Genomic DNA, 27,500 nt, shown 5'->3' with positions numbered 1-27,500 from the left:
TTGTTACGTAAGTTAATTCTTAAGTTACGTATATTTTTTACTAATAAAAACGTTCGTTAAAAATTAAAAGTTCTAGTTGCCTTTTTAAGTAACCGAAAAAATGGATCGTCTGATCAAAACTAAGAGAAAGCCATTTAGCCAAAAAAAGAATTAATATACAAATTTCATTTTAATAATTTATGTGCGGAGAGCCAAAACCAAACATGCATTAATTCAAAAACGTCCAGAAATTAAATAAAAAAAACTAATTTTTTTAGCTGAAAGTAAGGAGCGACATTAAAACTTAAAACGGACAGAAATTACTCCGTATATGAAATGAGTTGTCCACTCCGCAATCCCTCGCTCTTTACGCTAAAGTTTGACTTTTTGCCACAATTCTACTTTTTAAAACAATTAAAAGCTTTAGCGTAAAGAGCGAGGGATTGCGGAGGGGACAACCCATTTCATACACGGAGTAATTTCTGTTCGTTTTAAGTTTAAATGTCGCTCCTTACTTTCAGCTAAAAAATTTAGTTTTTTTTTTTATTTAATTGGTAACTTAAATACATGAGAGCCAGAACTAAGGTAGGATAAGCTAGTTTTGGTGTTACTCGGTTGTTCCACACTTGCTTGTTTTTTCATATATATATATATATATATATATACATATATATATATATATATATATATATATATATATATATATATATATATATATATATATATATATATATATATATATATATATATATATACCGGCTTTACATATAGAAGCCTCTTTTGCTTGCGAAAAAAGAAGCCTCTTTTGCTTCGTCGACTTTTTATTTCTTTCCGCTGGCTATACTCGGCAACTCGGTTTTCGGCACAATTTCATATAGTGAGTGATTCTTCAATGCAATCGATAAACAAAAGCAATAGTTGAAGCTGTCTATTTTATTAGTTTTAACCACAAACTGGGATCACCAAATTACCATCTTAGTCCATAGCTACAAATGAAGAACACGATTTTTATTATTTTTCCTTTTTGTTATATTTATCATTATATTTTATTTTAGAATTTATGTGTATATGTTATAAAGCAAAGAGTTATTCCAAGTACGATGCCATAACATTGCTATTGCAAGAATATTGTAATATCCAAGGAGCTAGCATTTTTTTTCCCAATCTCTCAGATTTTTCCTAAGGATGATGAAAACTCAAAACAACTTTTGTGTTTTACCACTTAACAAGGGTTAATTAAAATAAGACATTGGAACATGCGGAGAGATATACTTTTAAACTTTGAATAAAATTGCCTCCATGAAAATTTTAAGAAGCTTTTTCATTAATTCATTAGACATTTCAAGCAGCGAACCTTCAAAGTTGCAGTCTACAAAAAAGGCACAGAAATGCTGAAACTAACTACGGCGTATATTTATCAGAGAAATGACGTGTCCCGTGGGAAATCTAGATAAGCACGGGTTCAGGGAAACATATTTAACAGAAATTTCAACTGCTGATATATTTATTAATCTAACCTGAGGAAGATATTTGCTGAAATTACAACAAACTAGAACATAACGCGCCTTAAGCTAAGGAAAATTGAAATTTTTCTGATGTTTTAAGTAAAAATAAGATTTGCTGGTTACTAAGCGACTGAGAAGGAGTAACTTAACAGGTAGTCTGCGGTATCAGAAACTGAACTATTGAAGTTAGCATACAACATACACAGATTTCTACCTTACAGATTGAAACTTAGAGGCCTACACTAGGATTATGAATTGTTTTTCTAAAACAAGGGGCTCCATGTGATAAATCAACGGGGTGTTACCTACAATTACTGTGAAAGACATCAACTTTTAACAAATATCAACTTCTAACTAAGAAAACGGAGTTTTCACCAAACATTTCATTATAAATAAAACGATCAGAAGTAAAAATTTGTGTAATTTTTAAAGCAAGATTTATGATGGGATCAATAGCGATACTTTGCCGCTAGTGTTAGCAATTGCCAGTTTCTAAAAACATTAAAACTTGTCTTGTTGGGATTAGAGGATAATCTTCTGATAATTATCCCTCCTATAAAATTCAATCCATGTGACAGCTCATCATCGAACGAAGCTGACTTACATCACTAACAATATACATGGCGAGTCATCTGGGACGATGGACAACAAAACCTTAGCTATCAGGAAATGGAAGAACATTGATACTTCTTGTGCAAATCAGGCTGTATGCCGATCGAATCAAACTGAAACGACGCAAAGTAGCTGTCATCCTACCCCTACTAATAACGACTTTGCAAAACCACGCCGCCTGCGGCCAATACACTTGCACATGCTCATCCCCCCATCTATTCAGAGTTTTACTTTTTATTCTTCTCGCAAAATTCCAGTTTTTGTAAAATTCCTTCTGTTTTAAGCCCCCAATGGATGAGCAAAAAGCCCAATCCTTGGTAACGTTCCTTTTGAAAACGTGTCCTAGCCACCTCTACCTTTCTTTCATCATATCCCTAGAAAGTGGGATCAAATAACAGTTTTCGAATAACTTGTTGTTTGAAATACATGCACTCAAATGGTGTTTGACATACGAGTAGTCATACGGGTAAATAAATTTTCCTTTAGAAAATTCTTCTGGAAAATTTTTATCAATCTTCTATGTCTTTCGAAGCGCCCAAACTTCAGAACCATGCTTAAAAGCTTTTATAAACATAGATTATAATATTCTGATCTTGGATTGCAGACTTGTCTTACTATTATTCCAAACTTTTTCAACTGTGAGAAAACAACCTGGGTCTCCGCTATTATACTCAGAAAATGAGATCATGAGAGAGGGGGTATTAATTAAAATCCCAATCGCCTTAAAAGTCGAGCCAGTAGAAGCTCAGGATCAAGAAGGGGGTCGTGAAAATCCAAAAACCTGGATTTTACGTAATGTATGAATTACTTAGTCGTAAAAGAAGAGGCAGAGAGAAAAGAAAATCTATTGTCTAGTCATTAAATCTGTTGTCTGCAATAGATTTAATGTGTACAGTACACCTTCGGCGGACGAAGGAAAACGAATAGATGTGTTTGTATACCTCCGATTATGAAAAAACGCGGAATTAAATGGTTGGCTGTATAAACAAAGGGTAACTAAAATTCAAACCTACCTAAATCAACTTATAAACTGCTTTTGTAGCCTTACTGATTTATTACGCGACGGACTTTCAAAAATTAAAAGAAGCAATTCTTGACCGATTTGAGCTACCTCCGGAAAGCTTCCGTCATACCCAAAGAAAAATTCGAACCCTTGGGAAGAATTGAAACATAGGTTAAAGGATCTAGGCTGTAATTGGCTAGAAACAGGCGAAAATACCACAGCAGAGAATGCCAAAGAACTTAAAAAGGAAACTATGGATACAAACTTTATTGTAAGGGGGAACTTCGGAGACACTAGGTGTCTCTTATCCCTAAAGGAGACGAAAATGGCCGAACCATCTTGTATGGAGAATGAGATACGTTGTATTCTGGTTTCAAATAAAAACCACCCTTCTGACATTCATGATTTCCCATTTCAACTCACAGAATATGATAAACTTCAAACCTTCTACCCAAAAGATGAGGCGCCGGTGAGTAGGCACCAGGAAGACGCACCTGAAAATAAATTTAGAGTGCGCGTGTTCCCGCGAAAAACTCGAAAAATTAGAGTTCAAGATGAAAAACCCAAGATGGGAGTTCCCATTCAGTTACGATTTATTTATTTCCTCGGCAAAAGTACTGAGAAATATAAGAGAAAAATCTACGGAACTGAACTACAATTTGGAAGTTCGGTCTGGGATGGCAGACACTAGAGCCTAATTCAAAACAAGAGCTAAGAGCTCATATGGCATTTGTGACGAGGCAAGAAGAGCTAAGAGCCAAGAGCCCATATGGTATGAGCTCTAACAAAATTCTAAGAATACAATAGATTGATTTAAAAGGAAAATCAGAGGCTTAATGCCGGTCAGGATTTAAAATAAGAGCTCTGAGTGACGATGTCCTTCTAAATATCAAAATTCATTAAGATCCGATCACCCACTCGTAATTTATAAATACCTAATTTTTTCTAATTTTTTTTCTCCCTTTAGTCCCACAGATGGTCGAATCTGGGAAAATGACTTTATCAAGTCAATTTGTGCAGCTCCCTGACACGCCTACCAATTTTCATCGTCCTAGCACGTCCAGAAGCACCAAACTCGCCAAATCACTGAACCCCTCCCCCCAACTCCCCCAAAGAGAGCGAACCCGGTACGATTACGTCAATCACGTATCAAGGACATTTTCTTATTCTATCTACCAAGCTTCATCCCGATTCCTCCACTCCACCGTGTTTTCCAAGATTTCCCCATCCAACTCCCCCCAATGTCAAAAGAGCTGGTCGGGATTTGAAATAACAGATCTGAGACATGAATTCCTTCTAAAAAGAAAATTTCATTAAGATCCGATCAGCTATTCGTAAGATAAAAATACCCCAATTTTCACGTTTTCGAAGAATTCCTGTTTCCCCCTCCAACTCCCCCCAATGTCACAGGATCTGGTTGGAATTTAAAATTAGAGCTTTAAAGCACAAGATCCTTCTAAATATGAAATTTCATTAAGATCTGGTCACCATTTCGTAAGTTACAAATACCTCATTTTTCCAAATTAACCCCCCCCCCAACTCCACCAAAGAGAGCAGATCCGGTCCGCTTATTTCAGTCACGTATCTTAGACAGGTTTTTATTCTTCCTATCCAGTTTCACCCTGATCTCTCCGCTTTAAGTATTTTCTAAGATTTCCGGTAACCCCCCCCAACTGCCCCCCACAATGACGCTGGATCCGGTTGAGATTTAAAATAAGAGATCCGAGTTACGAGGTCCTTCTAAATATGACTTTTTATTAAGATCCGATCACTCCTTCGTAAGTTAAAAATACATCATTTTTTCTAATTTTTCAGAATTAACCCCCCTCCTAATAGAGCGGATCCGTTCCAATCATGTAAATCACGTATCTAAGACTTCTGCTTATTTTTCCCACCAAGTTTCATCCCGATCCCTCCAATCTAAGCGTTTTTCATGATTTTAGGTTCCCCCACCCCAAACTCCCCCCAGTGTCACCAAATCCAGTCAGGATTTAAAATAAGACCTGTGAGACACGGTATCCTTCTAAATATCAAATTTCATTGAGATCCGATCACCCGTTCGTAAGTTAAAAATACCTCATTTTTTTCTAATTTTTCAGAATTACCCCCCCCCCCCAACTACCCCAAAGAGAGCGGATCCGTTCCGGTTATGTCAATCATGTATCTAGGACTTGTGATTATTTTTACCACCAAGTTTCATCCCGATCCCTCCATTCTAAGTGTTTTCCAAGATTTTAGGTTTCCCCCTCCCAACCCCCCCCCCCAATTTCACCAGATCCGGTCGGGATTTAAAATAACAGCTCTGAGACACGATATCCTTCCAAACATCAAATTTCATTAAGATCTGATCAACCGTTCGTAGGTTAAAAATACTTCATTATTTCTATTTTTTCCGAATTAACGGGCCCCCCGCTCCCGCCCCCCCCCGGATGGTAAAATTGAGAAAAGGACTATTTCTAATTTAATCTGGCCCGGTCCCAGATACGCCTGCCAAATTTCATCGTCCTAGTGTACCTGGAAGTGCCTAAAGTAGCAAAACCGGGACCGACAGACAGACCGACAGAATTTGCGATTGCTATATGTCACTTGGTTAATACCAAGTGCCATAATTAATATGGAAATTCAGTCTATGATGGCGGATAATAATATTCAACCAACTTTCGTCTGCTACAAAAACAAAGCGGGAGTAGAAAAAGTTTAAGAAGGAGCTCTTCCACTTGGCGAAAAACGAGATCATAAAGAGGTGGAATTGAAGGAATACCACACGTTTTCGAACAATTGGGTAGTATTGAAGATCGGGGTGGATTGGGAGAGCATGGGAAGTGATTTGAGGTCTGTCCTATCAACTTTCTGAGGCACTTGGTCCCGATTGATGATCGGAGAAGATCTTCGGAAGGAATCCCTTCAGAAGATCAGAAATGATAGCCAGTTTCCTTCAACCCTATTACCATTCATTACCTATTCCCTCCAAACCTTTTCCTTTAGTCAGATATGGGATAGGACCCTGTACCCAGAAGAAGTTACTTCGTGCTTTTTAGCCGGTACCCCGTTCCCCTGCACTCCCACCATCCCCACAATACTTTGTATCTTTCACCACGAGTAATTTCAAACGACGCCATTTGGCAAGTTAGGTTTTGCTTCAACTATGGATGTGTTTTCAAAGTTGGAAATTAAAAGGCTAGTGGAGCGAATTCCTCTTGGCTCCTTGTATCGTCTCCTATGCCAGATCCCTATTTTTCGCTTCTCTCAAATTTAGATTAAAGAGAATCAGAAAGATCCCTATTTAATCGTGCGATAAGGCTCTTATATGCGATGATCCAGAACCAAAAGATTTTTCGTCCCTTTTTAGCTTTTTCATTTTGCTTGTGGTTCTTTGATATGTGAATTCCCACTCAGACCAAGCCAGACAACTTCATCATTATATCAGCACGATTATTTTTCGCTAACCTCGCGGATTCCTTACTTCAAAGTCCCAAACTTTGTTGAGATGGACATACAGCCAATGACTCCAGTCGTCCTACAGACACATTGGATGGCAGCGGATGCTGGGCCAAGCTGAGGGTAACGGCAGTATTTAAATTGGCCAGAGATGGAAGATTCAAAGGTTTTTTTAAGATTTTGAAGTTGGCGCATTGGTATTCTGTGTATTTTTTGTTGTTGCCGTTTCATTATTCTTCATGATTCTAACCAGTGTAGCGCGGTGGTGGCCACTTATCTTAGAAGTGAATGTGTTGAGTCCATGGCCTTAATCATCAGTTGAATGTCCTTTTTTACTCTTTCAGCCCTCTTCCAACTCGTTTTTCCTTTTTCTAAGCTCCGAATACCTTGCGTCTCCGAGGATTTGCTAAATAGTTAGCGTCCCAAAATTCACGTCTGGGGATGAGTCAAGGACAGGCTAGACAGGGTGGTTAACTGATTTAGGGTATGGGGTGATAAACCCTTCGATTGGATTGCCAGAGTTGTTTCACGTACAGCCACCGACGTCCCTAACTAAGCAAAGCCTTATGGGGTGCTCTTCTTTTGTATATAGCAGCTAAATACTTTATTATTGAGATATGTTCTAGGAGAGTGGATGTCTAGATGCATGGCTCCAAAGATTGAGCTGGTTTTAAGGGTCGATTTCAGCATTGTAAGTTCACATTCTAAACTCGCATGTTTTTTTAGGATCCTACAAAGTTGCTAGACTCTGAAATACATTTAATTATAACAAGAAAAATTCTTTGAATTATAGCTCTTAATAGTAATTCTGGGGTAATCGTATTACCTTAAAACTTGAATAGAGAACGAAAGGGGATGGGGGCGTAAAATAAATGAAAAATAATGGGAAAATCTTGGGTTGAAGGCTTAAACTCAAGATTGGATCTTGATTTTAGTATTTGTATTCAAAAAAAAAATAAATAAACTGCGAAAAAAAATTTTCCTTGGCTATTAAATTTTTTACTATTTATCCACCCTTTTTACAAATAAAGCAAGCCAGAGAAGTGAAACCATTCAATTGGCCAATCTTCCCATTACACCTCTTCATTTATTCAAATTTATAACACTTAGTCTTCTTAACACTAATTTTCGAACATATTTTCACAACTCGACCTGACAAAACTTCCAAAAACTTATTCATTTCGCTAACATTTTCACTGGGAACACCGAAATAATTATAAAAAAAATCATCCGATAATCTAGAACACTACTAACAAGGACACTAATAAAGGAAAGGAAGGTGTGACCTCTTCTAATTGTGTTATACAAGAACAAAGAAATGGTGAAATCTGTTTCCCATAATTTGCGAATATAATTTGCGACGGTTTGGATTCCTTCTGACCCTTGTTACAGAAAATAAGGCGGGTTTTTACACTATGCATATAACTTGACCTAAACAAATGAGTCACAATTTTGTCAGTACTAGGCACCCAGTAAAAACTAACCACGTTGGTACGTAAAAATAAGCAATTCAGGTAAATTGCTGTAGGTGCCTTTCTTTTCAATGAGTTTGACTTGGAAAAATGCTTACAAAAGAAGGATAAGCTAAAACTTTAAAGGAGAGCGATTATATCGACGTTCAGGGACAATAGCTTTTACAATATCCCCGGATGATTTTAAAATTAAAGTATATTTCAAAAGAATGCAAGTTTTTAAACGAAATTTTCAAAAGAATACAGGTAAGTTTCATGAAATAACTGCAATAACAGAGTTCACTAAGAAACAATATAAATCACTCTTTCCGCCACTCGGTCTCACCATCATAATTGTTCACCGAGTATGCCCTCTTAAGACTATCCCACGAAGAATCCCTAAAAATGCGGATGGAACTAAAACTACGTTTTTTGGGCAAGAAACCCTCCCCTCAAATAACTATTATTTTGATCCTTTCCTAAAGTTTAGACCTATGTGTAACTATGCCCTTGCTGGACCATTGTGCCACTTGTAGTCTTCGTCTCAATCTAAACGTCTGTTGATATTCTTTCGAAGGACCCATCAGAATAATTTGTTGAAAAAAAAAAAAAATGTCCCTGAGTAATAAAGTGCAGTAATATGAAGTTACGTACATTATGTCGATAGAGCCACAGAAGTCCGATCCCTAAGACGGGCAGATGTGATTTCTACAATGGAAATAAAGTTCAACGTAAGAAGAAAGGCATTTTAGATCGTTTTTTCTCATGGATGGCCCTTCGAACCAATCTCAGTGGAAGGCTATCCCTCTCTCTTGTGTACTTGCATGATTTTGACCATTTTTTAAGCAGTTCAAATAACTAATTCTTCGTCGTCGAAATAGTTCCTCGTCGATCCACTCTAGATGACCAGGCATGCTAAAGATTATTAACCCTAAAGTCTGAGATTGAACTTAATTTTAAACACAACTAACCATGTTTACTTCAATACCGAAAAGCTCCCAGAGGATCAAATACAGAAGATTTAAATCTGTATATTAAAGAATTTAACGTAGGAAGAAAGGCATTTTAAGTCGTTTTTTTTCTCATTGATGGCCCTTCGAACCTATCTCAGTGGAAGGCCATCCTTCTCTCTTGTGTACTTTATGATTTTGACCATTCTTTAAGAAGTTCAAAAACTACTTTTTGCAGTACCTCGTCGACCCAATCTAGATGACCAGGCATGCTGAAGATTAATAACAACCTCTAAAGCGTAAGATAGAACTTAATATTAAACAAAACGAAATACGTTTTACTTCAATACTGAAAAGCTTCCTGAGGATGAACTAATTTTTACTCATCTAGAAAATATAAATGTTCATTTTAAAGAACTGAATGTTTAAAGTTTCTACCTACAGATATTTAGTACAGAAGAGAGGAAATCTGTTGCAAAACAAAAAAAAAGTCTTACTTGCAAAACTTGATCTCCAAATCTTAAGCCACCCATAGCTGCTGGAGACCCAGTTTGAACAAAACTTACAAAGATGCCTTTACTAATTGGTTGAACTCGAAGCCCAATTTTTCCTGCGAAGTCTTTGCATAACAGAACCTGAAAAAAAAACATAAAGTCAAAATGTCAGTTATACAGAGAAACAGCATTGAAATTAAAGTGACGCTAGAAGTTGCCCCATCTTACATAACTCTCTTCATTCAACTCTTGTTGCGTTACTTGGGAATTAGAAGAGTATACTTTCTTAAAAGAGGCCCATTCTCAAACTAAAACTAAAATTTATTTCAAGATAAAATGAGAAACTTCAAAACTGGGGTCGAATAAAATCGTTTATCCCACATTTCCACAGCTCGAGGGATAATATTAGTTTTTTTTCGTAAATATAACAGTTTTCCGGATTATATTCCAGTTTGCCGATAAGATTTATGTATTTTCTTGTCTAGTTTCAGGGCCAAACCCAATTCAAAAAAGGTTTTATCGTTTTTTGTTACTCCACACACAGAAAAAAACCAGTTTTTTTCAGTTTGAGAAAGAGCAAGTGTAAAATGAAAATATACACGTTTTCTCTTTTAGGCGTAGTTGCACATGCTGCTCCACAACCGTAACCCAAAGGTCAGAGTTGCTGTAAAAACTGACAGGACCTTGGCACTCAAAGTCCAGTTTGTAGTTGTTACTGATGAATCCAAAATATTTGGACATGTCACACATCAAAAATGTCAATTCGTCATGGAAGGAAAAACTAGGACACTTTCTGCATTGATCATAAATATGAATAATTGAACCATTCATGGTAAACAACAGTCAGTAGTCAGCAACCCTTTAAATTAGAAAAAACAATAAGAAGCATAATAAAATAGCTGTTAAGCTATCAAATATTCAAAATTACAGGGTGTATGAGATACTACTGTAATTTTATACGAGGGCAAGAGTTTTAAACTCTTCCCAGGAATAAGTTTGTGTTACAGCGAAGAGAAAAAAAAGGCTAAAATTTTAACGTGCAGCTAAGAAGTTTCGTTTCAATCTGATACTTACAGTATACAATTATGCGCGGTTAGCCTTTAAGTTATCTGTCTGATAAACTACCTCCTCAAAATAATTTTATATCACAACCTGAAAGAATTTTCTTGGCATTTTAGGGTTCGATTGTGCAATTATGTATTCAACAGTTCAATTATGGCTGCGTTTCCCTAAGTTCCATACAGTAAAAATGCGCTATTTTTAAAAGAATTACAGGAAAAGGCTCTCTAAAGGATCGAGAGATGCGCACAGGGAGGAGCTACGAAACTGGCACCCCCAAATCACAATTTTCCCAAACTTGGGAACTTTTTATTCACATTGTCAACTACGGTGCTTTTTCTCATTATCCCCTCTCCCCAATAATCAAAAAAAATATTATCTTACATAGGGTGTACATGCAACGATAGCAGTTCGACCCAGGTTTAGTGGTCCCCTGAGCTTCTTGAAGGAGGCATTTTCCTCTAAATTAATCTATCCATTTACGGCAGATAATAGTACCTCACGTTCTGTTACAGAAGACATATCCTTCTCTTGGTTAAGTTCAGTGCTTACAGGAGAAAAGCCGAAACATAACTAGCCTATATACTAAACATACTTCTACTTAGAGCTAAATTCGAAGGGTGTTGCCCCAATGGAGATTTATAACATACAATACCATTATCACTACTGTCTATTAGTACGGCACAAAAGAGAATATGCGCTTGATTAGCCAATTATAGAGGGAAATTAGATTAACATTACGCTTGATGAGGATAGAAAAAAAAATAGAGACTATCTTAATAAAAATAGAAAGAATACAAATAAAAATTCAGAGGAACTTAGGCAACTTTTGACAATCTTATAAAGGTACACGTTATGGTATCACAGGTGGACAAAAGGTCCAAGACTTGGAAGGTAAAGGGGGCATTAGATAACTTTTCAAAGAGGAACAAAACTGGAAAAAAGAGCATTGTAAATGAAAATTTACTTTTAACAATTATGAAAATTTATATTAATTCTTCAATATTGATATGAAAGATCTAATTAACTTCAAACCATATTTTCGTCATTGTAGGCCTACCATTGAAAAATAGAAATTACTGAGACTTCCGGCAATCAATATTGTTATATTTTAAGGATAAGGCCTTGGGCTATATGCAAAAGTTCAATGAGTTCCTTGGTTTGTATTATTTTTGTGTACTAAATAATTTTTTTTTTATGAAAGGAAAAAGCAACATTAAAACATAAAACGAACAGAAATTACTCCGTATATGGAAAGGGCTGTCCCCTCCTCAACACCTCACTCTTTACGCTGAAGTTTTTTTTTATTATATTAAAGAAAAGAGCTGTGACAAAGAGTCGGACTTTAGCGTAAAGAGCGAGGTGTTGAGGAGGGGACAGGCCCTTTCATATACGGAAAAATTGTTGTTCCTTTTCAAAGTTTTAATCTCTCTTCTTACTTTCAGTAAAAAAAAAAGTTTCCCCACGTGTAAGATTTCCTCTGGAAAATTACCTCCAGAAACTATGCTCCAAAAACTACCAACCAGGAAAATTCACCCCGGACAATTCCATTCTGGCTAAAAATTACTCCCGGAAAATTTCTTACGGACAGTTCCGGCCGAGAATTGTTTTCTTAGCCCATTTTCATTTGAAAAAGACTTTAATTTCTGTTTGGTTTTAAAATGATTCCAAAATCCTCCCTCCATGGAAAATTCTTCCCACAAATACCCTCCCCCAGCCCCTAGTAGAAAGGTGCTACCGCGAAAACATCCCCCAGGAGATTTTATTCGGGCGAAAACTCCCCCATGGAGAATTTCTCCCGTGGATAATCCCCCCCACCTACGGAAAGATACTCTAGACAATTCCAACCCAGTAAATGTCTCCCCCTGACAATTCCTCTTAATATCTCCGCATGTAAAATTGAATCGGCAAAATAAAGTAAGACAAATAAAAAGAATATCGCATAAGAATTCTGGATAATTCCCCCAATGTAAAATTTCCCTTGGAAAGCTCATGCTCTTGGAACTTCCCTACCCACCGGAAATTATCCGTTAGCCTATAAAGCCGAATAATTCCATCTTAATTAAAAAAACTTATTTAAAAAAAAACAAATTAGCAACGTTTTGTAAATACCCTAGTAGTGACCGATGCCACTCTGAAACCGGCGGTGCGCCACATAAAACATTTCAGTATTGCCGTCGCAAAGGATTCGTCGCGCCGACACCCTGCCAATACAAATGGCGGCGGCACACCACCGAATTAATTTCTGAGATTGCTGAGAGGAAAATCTAAGGCAAATCTACTATTCAATTGCAGTTGCAAAAATTTTAGATTCCCCTCAAAATGTTTTTGCATTTAAACATCTACTATGGACTTAAGATTATCTTTCACATGTTTCTGTCCTCTTAACTACAAAAATAAGAATATCTAATTAAAATGAGCTTCAACTAGCTCTGATATTACTAAAATATCTTCTTTTGGTTGAACAAACACAAGTAAAATCTTCACCAAACTTCCAAGATCACAAGCCTTCAACCCGCGGTTCCATTGCAACTGAACCCTCGTGCAAGTGAACCCTTTTTAATTTAACCCTCATGCAACTAGACCCCCTTGCAACACAACCCCATTTAACTGAACCCCGCTGCAACTGAACCCCCGTACAACTGAACCCTCGTGTAACAAAAGTCTCGTGCAACTGAGCCCCATACTCAGTTGTTCAGTTCCTTAAAAGTGTGAGGTAATATCATGGGGTAAACCAAAAATTAAAATCTTTACATATACAACCTTGTTGGAATTGTTTGTTATTTAAAGTCATTAAACAACTTTATGTCAAGATGATTCATAAACAAGCTCTGTTTAGTTGTGGAAACTGATAGACCCCAAGATATGAATTTGACAGAAACTTTCCCGGAACAGGTAAATATAAAAATGGAGAGTTAAAAATTTGACAATATAGAAGATGAACAAAATAATTTTAGCAAAATTGTTTGTGAGGTTTCTGATGGTGTCTTAGAGAAGAAAGTTACAAACGCAGCTATGAATATTGGTGAAAACGCTTTACGTTTAATAGAGAAAACCAGGGACCTGTACAAGAATTATATGAGTGATAGATCATGTGAAAATAAGAGGAATATAAAGAAAACGAAGAATGGATTAAAATGTCAATTAAGGAGGTGTGAAATGGAGGCCTTGGATGAAACTGCCAAACATGTGGAAGATGACGCCAGACGGAAAAATAGTAATATCTTGTACTGGCTTGTTAATAAACTGACAGGGAATTGCTAATCTGAACTTGTCTCTGTTAAAAATAGGAAGGGGTCCCGAAAAGGAGACCATCGTCGTAGTAGTAGAAGTAGTATTATCAGTATATACATAGTGCATTTTAGTTAGTTCAACATTCCCGTCAGCATTTCCAGAAGATTTCACCTTAATACCCTTAACATTAGCATTGTCGTGGTAGTAGCGGTAGTATTAGTAGTAGTGGTAGTAGCATGCACATTTTCCCTTTTGGTCGGTTGAACATACTACTTATCGTATCCTGTAAGTTTCGACGTAATAACCTAAACAATTTCAAAAATATTGCTGGTATGCCTTTTTTACAAGCTACATGAACATTTTGTGTTTTTATTTAGCTAGACACTTCCCTTAAGATTCCAGAAGAGCTTCACTTTAATATCCTTACGCATTTTACAAAACCAAGAACAAACATTCCCCCCTCCCACGTAATTAGTAAAATTCGCTATGTGGCAGTTTATTCCCCCCCGCCAACCCCAGTTTGCCAACCTCCAAACCCCGATCCACCCAAAACCTGAAATTTAGTTTCTTCAAAATTTTATCCACTATTATAATCGTGCATCATTCAAGCATTCAGAGAAACAGGCCAGTTTTCTTTAGTATATATCTTTGCCTTTATGGTAGCATGAGATTCATTTTTCATTTTTTTTTTAACTATCAATTTTCACTTGATTCGCTTAAATTGGCTCCAACTTTGCCCCCTCCCCCATGATTTTAAAAAAAATTACGCCTTTGTCCCCCCTTCCAAATCATAGATCCCATTTGTAAACAAAGAAAAAATTTTATAAGCTACAGCCCTTATCGAAGGGTTGTGGGGGAGGGGTTTGTCATCCCCAAAGCCATAGTTACGTTCAGCTATGTTGAACAAAATGGCTATCTTGAAGCTTCGATCAGATACCTTTAGGGGTAGGGCAGTGAAAAGGGGAGTGGGAGGTGCCTGGTGCCCTACAATTACTTTGTTTAAGGTTTCACCAAATGACTGCCATAAAACTTTCGATTGGTAGAAAAATAAGATAAGTTTAAGCTGCGGTCACTAGAATTTACCAACGATACAAGACTAAACTTATTCCTGTCTCCCAGTCAAAGTCTTAACTACTCAAAAACACCGAAAAACAACAACAAGAAAATAATGTACTAATGAAATGTGACAGAATCTCAACAGACGCAGCGCTATAGCGTTGCCTGTAAGAAAGAACCATAATGCTTCAACGATTTATTATTTATTATAATCAATTAAAAAAACTTTTCCCACGAAATTTTTTTTCAAGTAAAGGACTCCATTAAGCAAAAAAATAGAAGAAATAAAATTAAATAATTTACCAAGGGTAAAAATACCACTAATAACCATCAATAAATAAATAAAACCCAAAACGAACAAAAATTACAATAAATAACAGATTCGAACTAAAACAAGAAGAAATTCACTTCGGTAGGGCTGACAACTCCCATGCCTTCTCAAGACCAGAATATAATTCGCACTTTACTAAAGAAAAGTAGACTACCCATTATTACAATAAATGATTTTTATGAAAGGGATGGTCGTATATTTTTTAGGAGGCTCATTAGATTGGCAATCAAAAGCTCTAGTTTACTTTTAAAGAATCAAAGGTAATCAGAGGGCAATTAGCCTCTCCCTCCTTACCGTCATTTCCCCCCAAATGCATCTGATCTTACAACGCACACCAACCTGCCGGCCAATACTATAGATTACACCTGCTAACGGGTTAAGACACTTTCCTTCAAAACTTTATTATATTACTCCTAAATGAGAGGATTCAATAGTGAAGCAATGAGAAACAAGAGTCGCTGTAGGGTACACAATAAGATATTGGGAAGTATGAATCCCCTTACTCAGTAGATTAATTACTTATTATTTAGTTTTAATGCTCTTCTCTAATTATATACAAAAAAAATTATATTTGATTTCCGTTCATTTTACTATCCTGTTCATTTTAATCCACTCTTAGCTTATACGGTAAAGTTTAGCTTCTATATTTACAATGCTTCAAAACTGAAAGAAGACCCTGAAAATCTCTACTCTTAATACTTTCATAAAAGGGTACATTAAATACCACCGTCATCATTTTCCTCCTGTTCTACACCCTCTCTGCCGTAACATCATCTAATCAAGCAGTCTTTTTTTCTTTGATATATGATCACGAATCATGAGGAAATTTAGAGTTGCTGCAGCTTTGAAAAAATCCAAAAGCAACATTCACACAGCTGATAGAGGTGGCTAACCCACAGAAAGCACCTGATACTACAGCCTTCTATTCAGCCTCAAATTGTTACGTTCATATTTTTAGAGGAGGATTCACTGGAAAATTTTCCAGGGGAATCCGTCGTATCATACAGTGCCGGAAACCACCGGACCAGGGTAAAAAAAAAAAAAAATGATTGTTGAAGTTTTCCAAAGAAAAGTAAAGGCCGTGGTAAATTTTAAGCTAAGCAGAAATAAAAACTATGATGATTCAAACTCAAAACATAAAGCCGAAAAAGTAAGATTAGGAGTGTAAAAAGAAGTGTAAATGAATGAAAATACAGGTTTAGAAGGAATATAAAGATAAAAAGAACTTGTTTGAAATTAACACCTTTTGTATAGTATTGGTTTGTGTAAAAGTATACGTAACGCCGAAAAGTATGGTTGCGAGTGAAAAAAGAACTAGTTTGAAATCAATAGTAAAAAACCTTTTAAGTAGTATTGCTTGGTGTAGGAGAATAAGTAAAGCCGAAAAAGTAGGGTAAGGAGAAAAAAGGGAGTGTAGGTCAATGTAAAAAGCAGGCTTAGGAGGAATGTAAAGAAAGGGAACATGTTTGAAATTAATAGAGTAACATCTTTTCAATAGTATTGATTGGTGTAGGAGTATACGATAAGTCAAAAATGTAACATTAGGAGAGAAAAAAGAAGAGTAAGCTAATGTAGAAAGCCGATTTAGGGGCAACAAAAGAAAAATTATTTTAATATAATAAAATAAAACCTTGAAAGTATGTCTTGGTGTAGGAATATACGAACAGCTGAAAAACTTAAGGTTAGGAGTGATAAACGAGTGTACGCCAATTAAAAAAACAGATTTAGGAGGAATATAAGGGAAAAAGAAAATTGCTTGAAATTAAAAATGAAGCCCTTTGATTAGTATTGCTTGGTTGTGGAAGATGGATGGAATGATTTTAGAAAAACAATTTGTGAAGTTGCTGATGGTGTCTTAGGGAAGAAAGTTAGGAGCATAGCTAGCTACGTTATTGAAAAAGCTTTATATTTAATAGAGAGGAGAAGGGGTTTGTACAAGAATTAGCTGAGTGATTGATCATATGAAAATAAAAGGAACGTAAAGAAAGTGGAAAAAAGCATTATGATATGATCTAGGGAGGTGTGAAGCGGAGGCCTTGGATAAAATTGGCGAGAATCCGGAAGATGCAGCTAGACGGCAAAATAGAAAAAAATATTGTACTGGCATGTTAATAAAGTGAGATGTAGTAGTCAATCCGGACTTGCCCCAGTATAAGATAAGAATGGGGCCACAATTAGTGGTAAGGAGAAGAGTTAAAGAGAAATGAGCAGAACATTTTGAGAATGTGCTAAACCGAGACAGGGTTGCAGGAAAAGATACAGAGGAAAATCAAAAAGTTACCTTGAGATATGAAGAGAGACTTCTTTTGTGAAGAAGAATCAGCGATAGTACTAAAATGATTAAAAAATGAGAAGGCTCCAGGTACTGATAGTGTGGTATATGAGTTTTTTAAATATAGCGGCCCTGAGCTTAAAAATACGTTACCGAGGATTATAAATACGATTTTTGAAAAAGGGGAAGTACCTAGCGATTTTAAGAAAACCTTAATTAAACAACTGTATAAGAAAGGTGATAAGAGTGAGTGTGGTAGTTATCGAGGCATTACTCTGGTCTTTGTTGGTAGCAAATTACCTAATAGTACGAACAGTGTGGTTTAAGAAAAGGTAGAAGATGTGTCGGCCAAAATGTCACTCTTAGATTAATAATTGAGAAGCGCCTGAGTTATCAAACATCTTTGGTCTTCAGTTTTATAGATTATGAGCAAGTTTTTGATTCTGTTGACAGAAGATCTTCAGCGAAGAACTTATCCTTGTACGGTATACCAGAAAAATATATTAAACTGATTAGAGCTATGTATGAGAATAACACTGTTGCGGTTAAGTGAATGAGGTTAGCAGCAGGTTTCGTATTAAATGAGGAGTTGTGCAGAATTGTGTTCTATCCCCCTTTATATGAATTGTTTTGAAGGACTTAGTCTTAACGAGGACAGGAAAGGCAATGGGAAACCATGGAATCAAATGGGGGAGGTAAAACTCTCCTGGACTTAGATTATACTGATGATCTTAGATAAAAGTGTCTTAGATAAAAGGGTGAGCGCAAAGTGAATGAACTTTTAGAGATTTTGCGAGTCTAGGGTGCTAAAATAGGTTTGAAAATTATTGTCAAGAAGACTAAGTCACAAAGGCTAGCAATAAGTGAAGATGAAAAATTGACGTTAGGTAACGAAAAGATCAATCAGGTTGACAGCTCCACTAACCTTGGTAGTATTATTAGCATAGACAGTGGGAGTAGTGAAGATGTTAAAAGTAGAATGGCCAAGTCTCAGGGTGTTTTTTTTTTCACAGTTAAGAAAAGTTTGGAAGAATAGGAAAATAGGTCTGCAAACCAAGATTAGAATATTGATAGCTATAGTGATGGCAGTGGTCAAATATGGCTCTGAAGCATGGGCACTCCGGAAAGTGGATAAAGATTTGCTAGGCGATTTCCAGAAAAATTGCCTAAGCATTGTTCTGAATACCCGGCTTACTGACTGTATTTCAAGCAGTAGACCGTACGAAAACTGCAGTTCCATCCAGCTGTCTAGGGCTATAATGAGAGAAAGATTGAGATGGCTAGGGTACGTTCTACGGATAAAAGATGACATATTGTCAAAAATTGACCTTTTCGGCCAACCGTGTAGGACGAAACTGAAGGCGGGTCGTCCACGGTTGGAGTGGGAAGATATAAACAAAAGATTTAAGGGAAATGGAAACTTCTTGGGAGGTGTAAAGAGGGAGGCTTTGGATAGATTCGGATGGAGGAGGAGCGTGCGTAGCTGTGTTGGCCTCAAGCAGCTTGGTCCTGGTGTGAGTTGTTAATAGTAGTTTGAAATTAATTATCTGCTCTTAGCATGTTAAGCTCTTACCCATCAAATTTCTTCATAATAAACCTGTAATTGAAGAAGGAACATTTTCCATAAAATTAAGAGAAAAGAGTGAAGTATGCTTACAAGATGTTACGGAAACCAATACGATGGTAGAAAGGGTTAAGCTTGCTCGTATGTAATCTAGACGAGATGCCAAGATGAGACTCCAAGAGATATCTAGAAGGTTGCGTGTCGGTCAGTTTTGAAAGAAAAATCGGTAATCTGATATTCCTGGTTTAGACTCCTACATTTGATAGAATATGAGAAGGTCTCTTTAAAAGGAAAGGATAAGGGGTTCCAAGCTATACAAGAGACAAATATGTTACGAATAACGACTTACCTCGCTATACAGTGCGACGATTGCACCCTGCGTCCCCTATTAAATTTGCTGGCTCCCCGCTATCCCTGAGTATAAAAAACCCCTTCAACGACCACTAAAATTAGCTGAAAAGAGAAACTGCGATGGCTATATAGCCAAAACGAATCGGAAACATTGAAAGTTTTACTACTTGTACATACATGATCAGAATGACCACACGAGCATGATCTTTGAATTCTGAAAGCTGAATTAATTGCAAGATTTATGCTCATTCTCCTGATAAGTATTCTCCTGATAAGTATTTCTGGTGTAAAGAGGAAGGTGGAAGAGAAACTTCAGGTACTCAATAAATCTAATCTAATGTTTAGTTTTTTCGCATTAGATAACCCATTCCACATTGGCGAAACATAAAAAAAAGGCAAAACGATAGCTGAATAAAGACGTGGGAAAACTTTTGTAATTTGACTGAATTTCACTGAAGCCAATTTAATGTAACTTATCCTTAAACCCATTATAAAGCTATCGACTATCATTGATCGGCTGTTTTTATATTAGTTCCACATCCCCAGTCGGCTAACCTAACCTGACTGAATTTCAGTGAAGCCAATTCAATGTAAGTTACCCTTAAACCCATTATAAACCTATCGACTATCATTGCTCGACTGTTTTTATATTAGGTCCACATCCCCAGTCGGCAAACCTAACCTGACTGAATTTCAGTGAAGCCAATTTAATGTAACTTACCCTTAAACCCATTACAAACCTATCGACTATCATTGCTCAACTGTTTTTATATTAGTTCCAGATCCCCAGTCGGGTATCAAAAAGAGGTTTACTGCAACTGGTAAAGACGTGGCAAAGCTTTTATAATTTGAATGAATTTCAGCGAAGCCAATTTAATGTAACTTATCCTTAAACCAGTTATAACGCTGTCGATTATCATTGTTCGACTGTTTTTATATTAGTTCCATATCAACAGTCGGGTATCAAAAGGACGTTTACCATAACTGGTAAAGACGTGGCAAAGCTTTTATACTTTAACTGAATTTCAGTGAAGCTAATTTTATGTAACTTATTCTCAAGCCCGTTGTAACGCTGTCGGATATCATTGTTCAACTGTTCCTATATTAGTTCCATATCGCCAGTCGGGTATCAAAAAGAGGTTTACTACAACTGGTAAAGACGTGGCAAAGCTTTTATAATTTGACTGAATTTCAGCGAAGCCAATTTAACATAACTTATCCTTAAACCGGTTATAACGCTGTCGATTATCATTGTTCGACTGGTTTTATATTAGTTCTATATCGCCAGTTGGGTATCAACAGGACGTTTACCATAACTGGTAAAGACGTGGTAAACCTTTTACACTTTGATTGAATTTCAGTGAAGCCAATTCAACGTAACTTATCCTTAAGCCCGTTATAACGCTGTCGGATATCATTGTTCGACTGGTTTTATATTAGTTCCATATCGCCAGTCAGGTATCAAAAGGACGTTTACCGTAACTGATAAAGACGCGGTAAAGCTTTTATATTTTGACTGAATTTCAATGAAGCCAATTTAACATAACTTATCCTTAAACCTGTTATAACGCTGTCAACTATCATTGTTCAACAGTTTTATATTAATTCCATATCACCAGTCAGGTATCAAAAGGAGTTTTACCATAACTGGTAAAGACGTGGTGAAGCTTTTACACTTTGACTGATTTTCAGTGAAGCCAATTTAACGTACCCTATCCTTAAGCCCGTTATAACGCTGTCGACTACCAGTGTTTGACTGTTTTTATATTAGTTCCATATCACATGTCGCGTATCAAAGGGAAGTTTACCATAACTGGTAAAGACATGACAAAGCTTTTATAGTTTGACTGAATTTCAAAGCCAATTTAACGCAACTTATCCTTAAACCCGTTATAATTTTTATTTCCCCTCCGATAACCGCAAAACAAGCACGAATCGATATCTAAGATCAATAGATACCAATCCGTTTTACGGGAAATAAAAAGGTTGTGAGGCTTCTTTCTGCTCTTCTGAAAGTTTACAATTATGGAGATATGTCCTTCGTATACACAACTGACGATATGTTATACCAAGATACTTTAGATAATGACTTGAACGTACATCATGACCGTCTACAATAACAGCCACATTACTGAGTAGACCACACATTCGGAACGACTCATAAGTGAGGAACTCCACTTTAGCAGCGCTGACCTACAACCAAACACATTTGTGCCCTTTTACAAGTAATTTAAGATTTATTTGAAACGTGTGTACTTGGCTGTTTATCATAAGTACGTCATCGGCATAGCACATAAGACTTAAGTCAAAATTTCAAATACAAATTCTCCGGTTATTCTCTTTGTAATAGTGTGGATCAGAGCGCATTAAAATCCAGGGGATTCATAATCGATCCCTGTCTCACATCTTTTAAACAACGTATGAGCGACGACTAACTTCCATCCGACGGTTTAATAAGAACTGAACTATACGAGCACCAATGCGAAAAAAGGGTAGTATAATCCCCTCAGTTGGTCCCGTGAAAGCCCTGTCCCGATGCGCTATAAGAACATTTCCTGGAAACATTGCATGCGAAAAAATATTGTCGCTATACCATGAGCGCTCTATGTTGTAATATCGTATCTGAGTTTACTGGAAAAATTGCCTGCCAAGTTTATTATGCCGACGAAACTATCCGAAGGTTCCAAGCGCACAGTACTCATCTGGCGAGCATAAAGTGATCATAGATATAAAAGTTTGATGTAGTTACTTAGTATCACAGTTCAACATAGATTAAGCTGGAAGAACAAACACTTTTCACTGCAAAAGTGAATTTAAGACTAAAACATGGTTTGAAAGCAAACATGAAGCGAATTGAAGACAGTGGATTGACTCACCTCATGAAAAGCGTGAAAATATATACATAAATATACGTATATATATATATATATATATATATATATATATATATATATATATATATATATATATATATATATATATATATTTATATATATATATATATTTATATATATATATATATATATATATATATATATATATATATATATATATATATATATATATATATATATATATATATATATATATATATATATATATATATATATATATATATATATATATATATATATATATATATATATATATATATATATATATATATATATATATATATATATATATATATATATATATATATATATATATATATATATATATATATATATATATATATATATATATATATATATATATATATATATATATATATATATATATATATATATATATATATATATATATATTTATATATACTATTCTACTGTTACATTTCAGGCAATAAAAATGTTTTATATGATCTATTATCTTGTTGATATTTTAGTTGATCGCTCAAGCCTCTCACTACGATACCAACAGGCGCTGAGAGTGTACACAAAGTAGAAAGAATCTTCATTCTCTGGCTTTGTTAGTTTAGCCTATAATCGGCAGTGGGAGTGTCAAGAACAAAAATGGAAGATTTGAAAGACAAAGAAATGCGGAATCTTGTTACTTTCGAAAAATGTTTGAATCTAAAAGATCAATTTCAAAGGTTGCATGTGCAAAAGAATATAATCTCTCAAAAAATGCTTGACGATATCAAGGAAAATGATTCTCCAACTTTGCATTATTATATGAGGCTTTTACGTCGTAGGCCAAATGCATTTACTCAATTTACTGACATACTAACAGTAACAAACTACTACTACTACTAATAACTCACTGCAGCACCAAGCTGCCTGAGGCCAACACAGCTACGCACGCTCCTCGTCCAACCTAATCTATTTAAAGCCTCCCTCTTTACACCCTCCCAGGAAGTTCCCATTTCCTTTAAATCTTTATTTATGACATCCTCCCAACCCAGACAAGGACGACCTGCCTTAACAAAATGATATTGTGGATTTGCTTTTGAGCACTACATAAAAACACTCAAGTTTCCAGGTTGATTTAAGACTCTATCCGAATGATTTTTTTTCTGTATCTGTTCTTTCCTGATAACAACCGACAATTCAAAATCCTGCCCAACCAGGTATAATTGATTTTGACATCACTTGATCACTCCACTTTCTAGAAGTAAAAACGAACATTTCCATTCTTTGCAAGTCAGTTTCTATTTGGTGGTGGGAGAGTCTATTTGGTCATTTGTCATTATACAAATGACTGTCAACAATGAAAAATGCTCTACACATGTCCACTTTGTTTATATTCGTTGGGCAGCTGGTCGTCATGTGAGAAGTGTACTAGTGTTGATGACTACAGCGAAAAGCATTGGTTATGCAATCCATGTAAATTGCCTAAGGATATGTCCTACAAATTACAGACAGTAATTCCATTTTTACGGAGGTTTATGACTCTCACATTAGAGGATACCTATGCTGCCATTGTCAGTACCATAGGTGCAATTAATGGCAAAAATACCACCCCTGGAATGATTGAAAAAAACAAACCCAAAACGTGATTTCAGTTTATTTCTATCGTCGTGAATTTGAAGTGCTTTGGAAAAAGAATTTGGAACACGTCTCAATTGTAAAAACAACAGGAGAGTATGGTTTATAGGTCATCGTTGTGAGGACAATGGTAGTTATGATTACAAACCTACTGATTTTTATTTGGCTGTTACAGAAAGTGATTCTTAACATGAGAATACGTATGTGATATTACTTCAAATAAGCATATTGAAACATGTGAATCTTACACTATAAACATATTTACATTGATTTATATTTACAATATAAATTAAAATAGTATCATCGACTTCACTAAGAAGTATAATAAAAAGGAAGTTAAGTTATATAGTAGAAGATGTGACCCTGATTTTGTACGCCAAGATCAGTACAAGTTGAATCCCAGTGATTTGCCACCACTAATCACTCTCAACGACCACTTAAATGACAAAGAAGAAGAAATCTAAAAGACGAAGACAGACTTTTTATTGGTCATATATGTTTTATTAATAAACAAATTTACAAACATTATTAAAACACTCTATTCTTAAAGTACTGAAATTAATATTACACAAGCAGAACAGGATATTTTCTACTTTGAAGTCATTCAATCAAGGATTGTCTACGTCAACTTTGAGAAATTCATTGTGAGTTTAGTCACGACATCGAATAATAAAATATAATAAGGTATGACAACCACAGCTTTTGGTTGATAAATCTTGTACTTGTTTCTATTGTCTTGTAATCTTGTACTTGTAACAATGGATTTCTCACTTTCAAGGAAGTTTCTGATATGAGGTGTGTAAAATGCATATGGTAGACCTAGAGGATCAAAAAAAAAAAAAAATCCAAATTCTATACTGTTTGAAAGATGCACAACCAATACCTAGTCCGCACAATCAATGGACTACAATTAACAATGATAATGGTATTGATAGCACCATAATATGTTCAAGGAAATCCGTGGGTATGCAAAAGCATTTGTATTTGGACATGTATGGATCCGTGTTTAATATATCAACTATATGATTTGTGTTTTTGGTGCCTAATGAAACAAGTTTCAAGTCTAATGAAACACTGCCTTCGGGGGTAATTTCCCAAAAGGTTTCAAACTGATTTAGTGAGATTAACGCAACATTTTTTGTCAATGGTTCGGAAAAGGTACACTCTAAGCATTCAGTGCCCCTTCGGACAATACTCACGTCTTGAGTACCAGACAAATCAAATACGACATTACTATGACTTTTAGCGAACATCATATCGGTTATACTATTTTCAAACAGTTGTGATTCTCGATCCAGTGATTACAATGTCAATTCATGTAGGGTCCTACTGGATTTTTTAAAGTACAAATTTTAGAGAGGATATCATTTACTTTACACATAAGAGAGGAAAGTCTAAACATTTCAAATTTGCGTGGAGAACTAGTCCATGATCCTAAGGCACAGCAAATGTCAAGGAAAGTTTTGAAGAAATTCCGCCATTGACAAATGAAGAGTCGGTGTAGGTACTTGAACCCATGGCAATATGTCGTTGATTGGTGATTGTGTGAGGAACGAGAAGTTTGAAATTATTTCCAATGTTTTTTAATTTTTCAATTGGCTAAAGCAACGGAACTCGCAACTTGTTGTTTTCATACATGAAGTTGCCGAGGCGAGATTGGCGTTTGCATCGGGTGCTGCATCAAGTGTTTTTCTCAAAAAGAAATTGGACGGGGCGAGTTGTAACTTTATATCAATCTTAACATTGGAAAGCATCCATTGAGGTATATTAAATATTTCATGATTTAGTTTACCAACTAGATGTTACTCCGTGCTCACTGCCGAATTGAGTTATCGTCAGACCTCTCCATTTCTTATAGAACATTGAAGTCATCAGTATAACTTGAATGGAGCTTGCATAGTTTGATATGTTGTTGCCAATAGTTGCATACAAATGTTCCATTTATGTGGACACATATTTGTCTAAACAAATTATGTTGGATACAGTTTTCATAGGATAACCGATCGATGGCGGTGGGAGTTATTTTGTGAGACCCTTTCTTCAAATCCTTGTCAGCCCCCCAATCGCGTAGTGTAGAGGATGCAAAATCTGTGGCAACCGGAGCAATATGTTTTTTAACCAGGGGTAGTGCAAAGCGAAACAACTTAGCTAACCAACTGCCAAGACCATAGCCTGACACTGACGAACGACCTTTGCAACAGTCCATTCCATGTCCCAATCGTCGTGGACTGAGAGTAGTAATATGGCAATCAATATCAGGACAAACAAATGTATTTGTTCTATCACTCATTTCGTTGTTGAATGGATCGAAAATGAAATTTAATAACAGCCAAACCTTTTGTTATTTTTAAGGATCACCTAATTCACTTCTTAATGTTAACTGGCAGAGTTCTAAAGACGAAGTGTTTACATGAACATAGTGAAGATGCTTTATATTGTAGTACTGAACATGTTCGTGGGTGATTTTTCGTTCAAGAACATATTATAGTTCGTGGGTGATTTTTCGTTCAAAAACATATATCGTTAAGATGGATCATTTCATTGTCATTTGGTGAGCAAATGTAAATCTTACCATGATCCACTGAATAATTAAACTTAAATTAACCATTTGTACAAGCAGATATTTTTCTATTGACTACACGACACAAATCAGTCATACTACCAAATTCTTTGTATTTTAGTTAGACATATGGGTACTTATTACAGTGAAGTTCTTCTATACATTCATAGTCCAAAAGGAGTGCCCAATCGTGTGGTCTAATTTTTCTTTTATATGTATGGTCTTTTCTCAGAAGATATTATATGTATTTTTGAGAATACAATAGACAAATGTAACTTCATATTTTCCTTCGTTGAATTTGATGGCGGTGGAGTTTTGTTCAAAAAACGCTTGTTTCATTCAAATCATTGTAGAGGACATCAGCGGCATTGGACATAAACGCCACATAGAAATCATTTGGCATTATGCACCATCTTCAGCAGATATCCAAGAATCAAAATCAGAGTTGTATCCTAGCCAATGAACAAGGTATCTTACCCCTACGATCATGACTCTTCAGTATCTTTTCAATTTGATACATTCCACTGTTAATACCTTTTTGTAATTCAAAATCATAAAAACCATCCAGTATCTCATCATCTTTCATGTCACGTAGACGATAGATTACGGGTTTAGTGTCTAAAACTCTGAATACTTTAGAATGTTCAGTGGACCATAAGTACTTCCCCTTTTTGAAGACATTAGTAGCTCAATCGATTTGGACAGAATCACCAACATTGAATTTCTTCTTTTTCACTTCCCTCCCTTCATTGGGATACTGTTTAAGAAACATGTCAAATGTATTATCATCTTCTCGATGAAATTTCATAGGGTGGAATTAGACACGGATAACTGAGGACGTTGATTATAAGTGAAATGATTTTATACAAATCATGAATAAAATCAGCAGTATTTTTCAATGTGAAATAATTTGGAATTAAAAGTCGAATAGTTCTTATCAACCGTTCAGCCAATGCTGCCTTTATCCGACTATGAATATCATAAAGCATTGCATTATATTTCATTAAAATCTTCTTTACATATGGATTATACAATTCTCTACACCGGTCCGTTTGAATCTTCCTATAACGATCTTTTTAAAGGATGGATTCAAGAGCTTTAGCAACTTCATAACCTCTCTTTGACTGCAATGAAATAGCATATGCATAGCGAAT

General features: G+C 35.7%; 1 protein-coding gene across 2 annotated transcripts in view; it reads right to left on the bottom strand.

The window, feature by feature from the left end:
* The window catches only part of LOC136034350 (syntenin-1-like), a 151,002-nt gene that overhangs the window by 78,489 nt on the left and 45,013 nt on the right, over positions 1 to 27,500 (bottom strand). For both annotated transcript variants that reach the window (XM_065715483.1, XM_065715482.1), the window contains exon 4: positions 9,436 to 9,573. In XM_065715483.1, coding sequence (XP_065571555.1) covers positions 9,436 to 9,573 — 138 coding nt within the window. The remainder of the gene's footprint in view (positions 1 to 9,435; positions 9,574 to 27,500) is intronic.

The sequence above is a fragment of the Artemia franciscana genome, chromosome 13 (genome assembly GCF_032884065.1).
Source record: "Artemia franciscana chromosome 13, ASM3288406v1, whole genome shotgun sequence".
NCBI lineage: Eukaryota > Metazoa > Arthropoda > Branchiopoda > Anostraca > Artemiidae > Artemia > Artemia franciscana.
The sequence above is the reverse complement of the archived record's forward strand: the minus strand, read 5'-3'. Positions and strand labels throughout refer to the sequence as shown.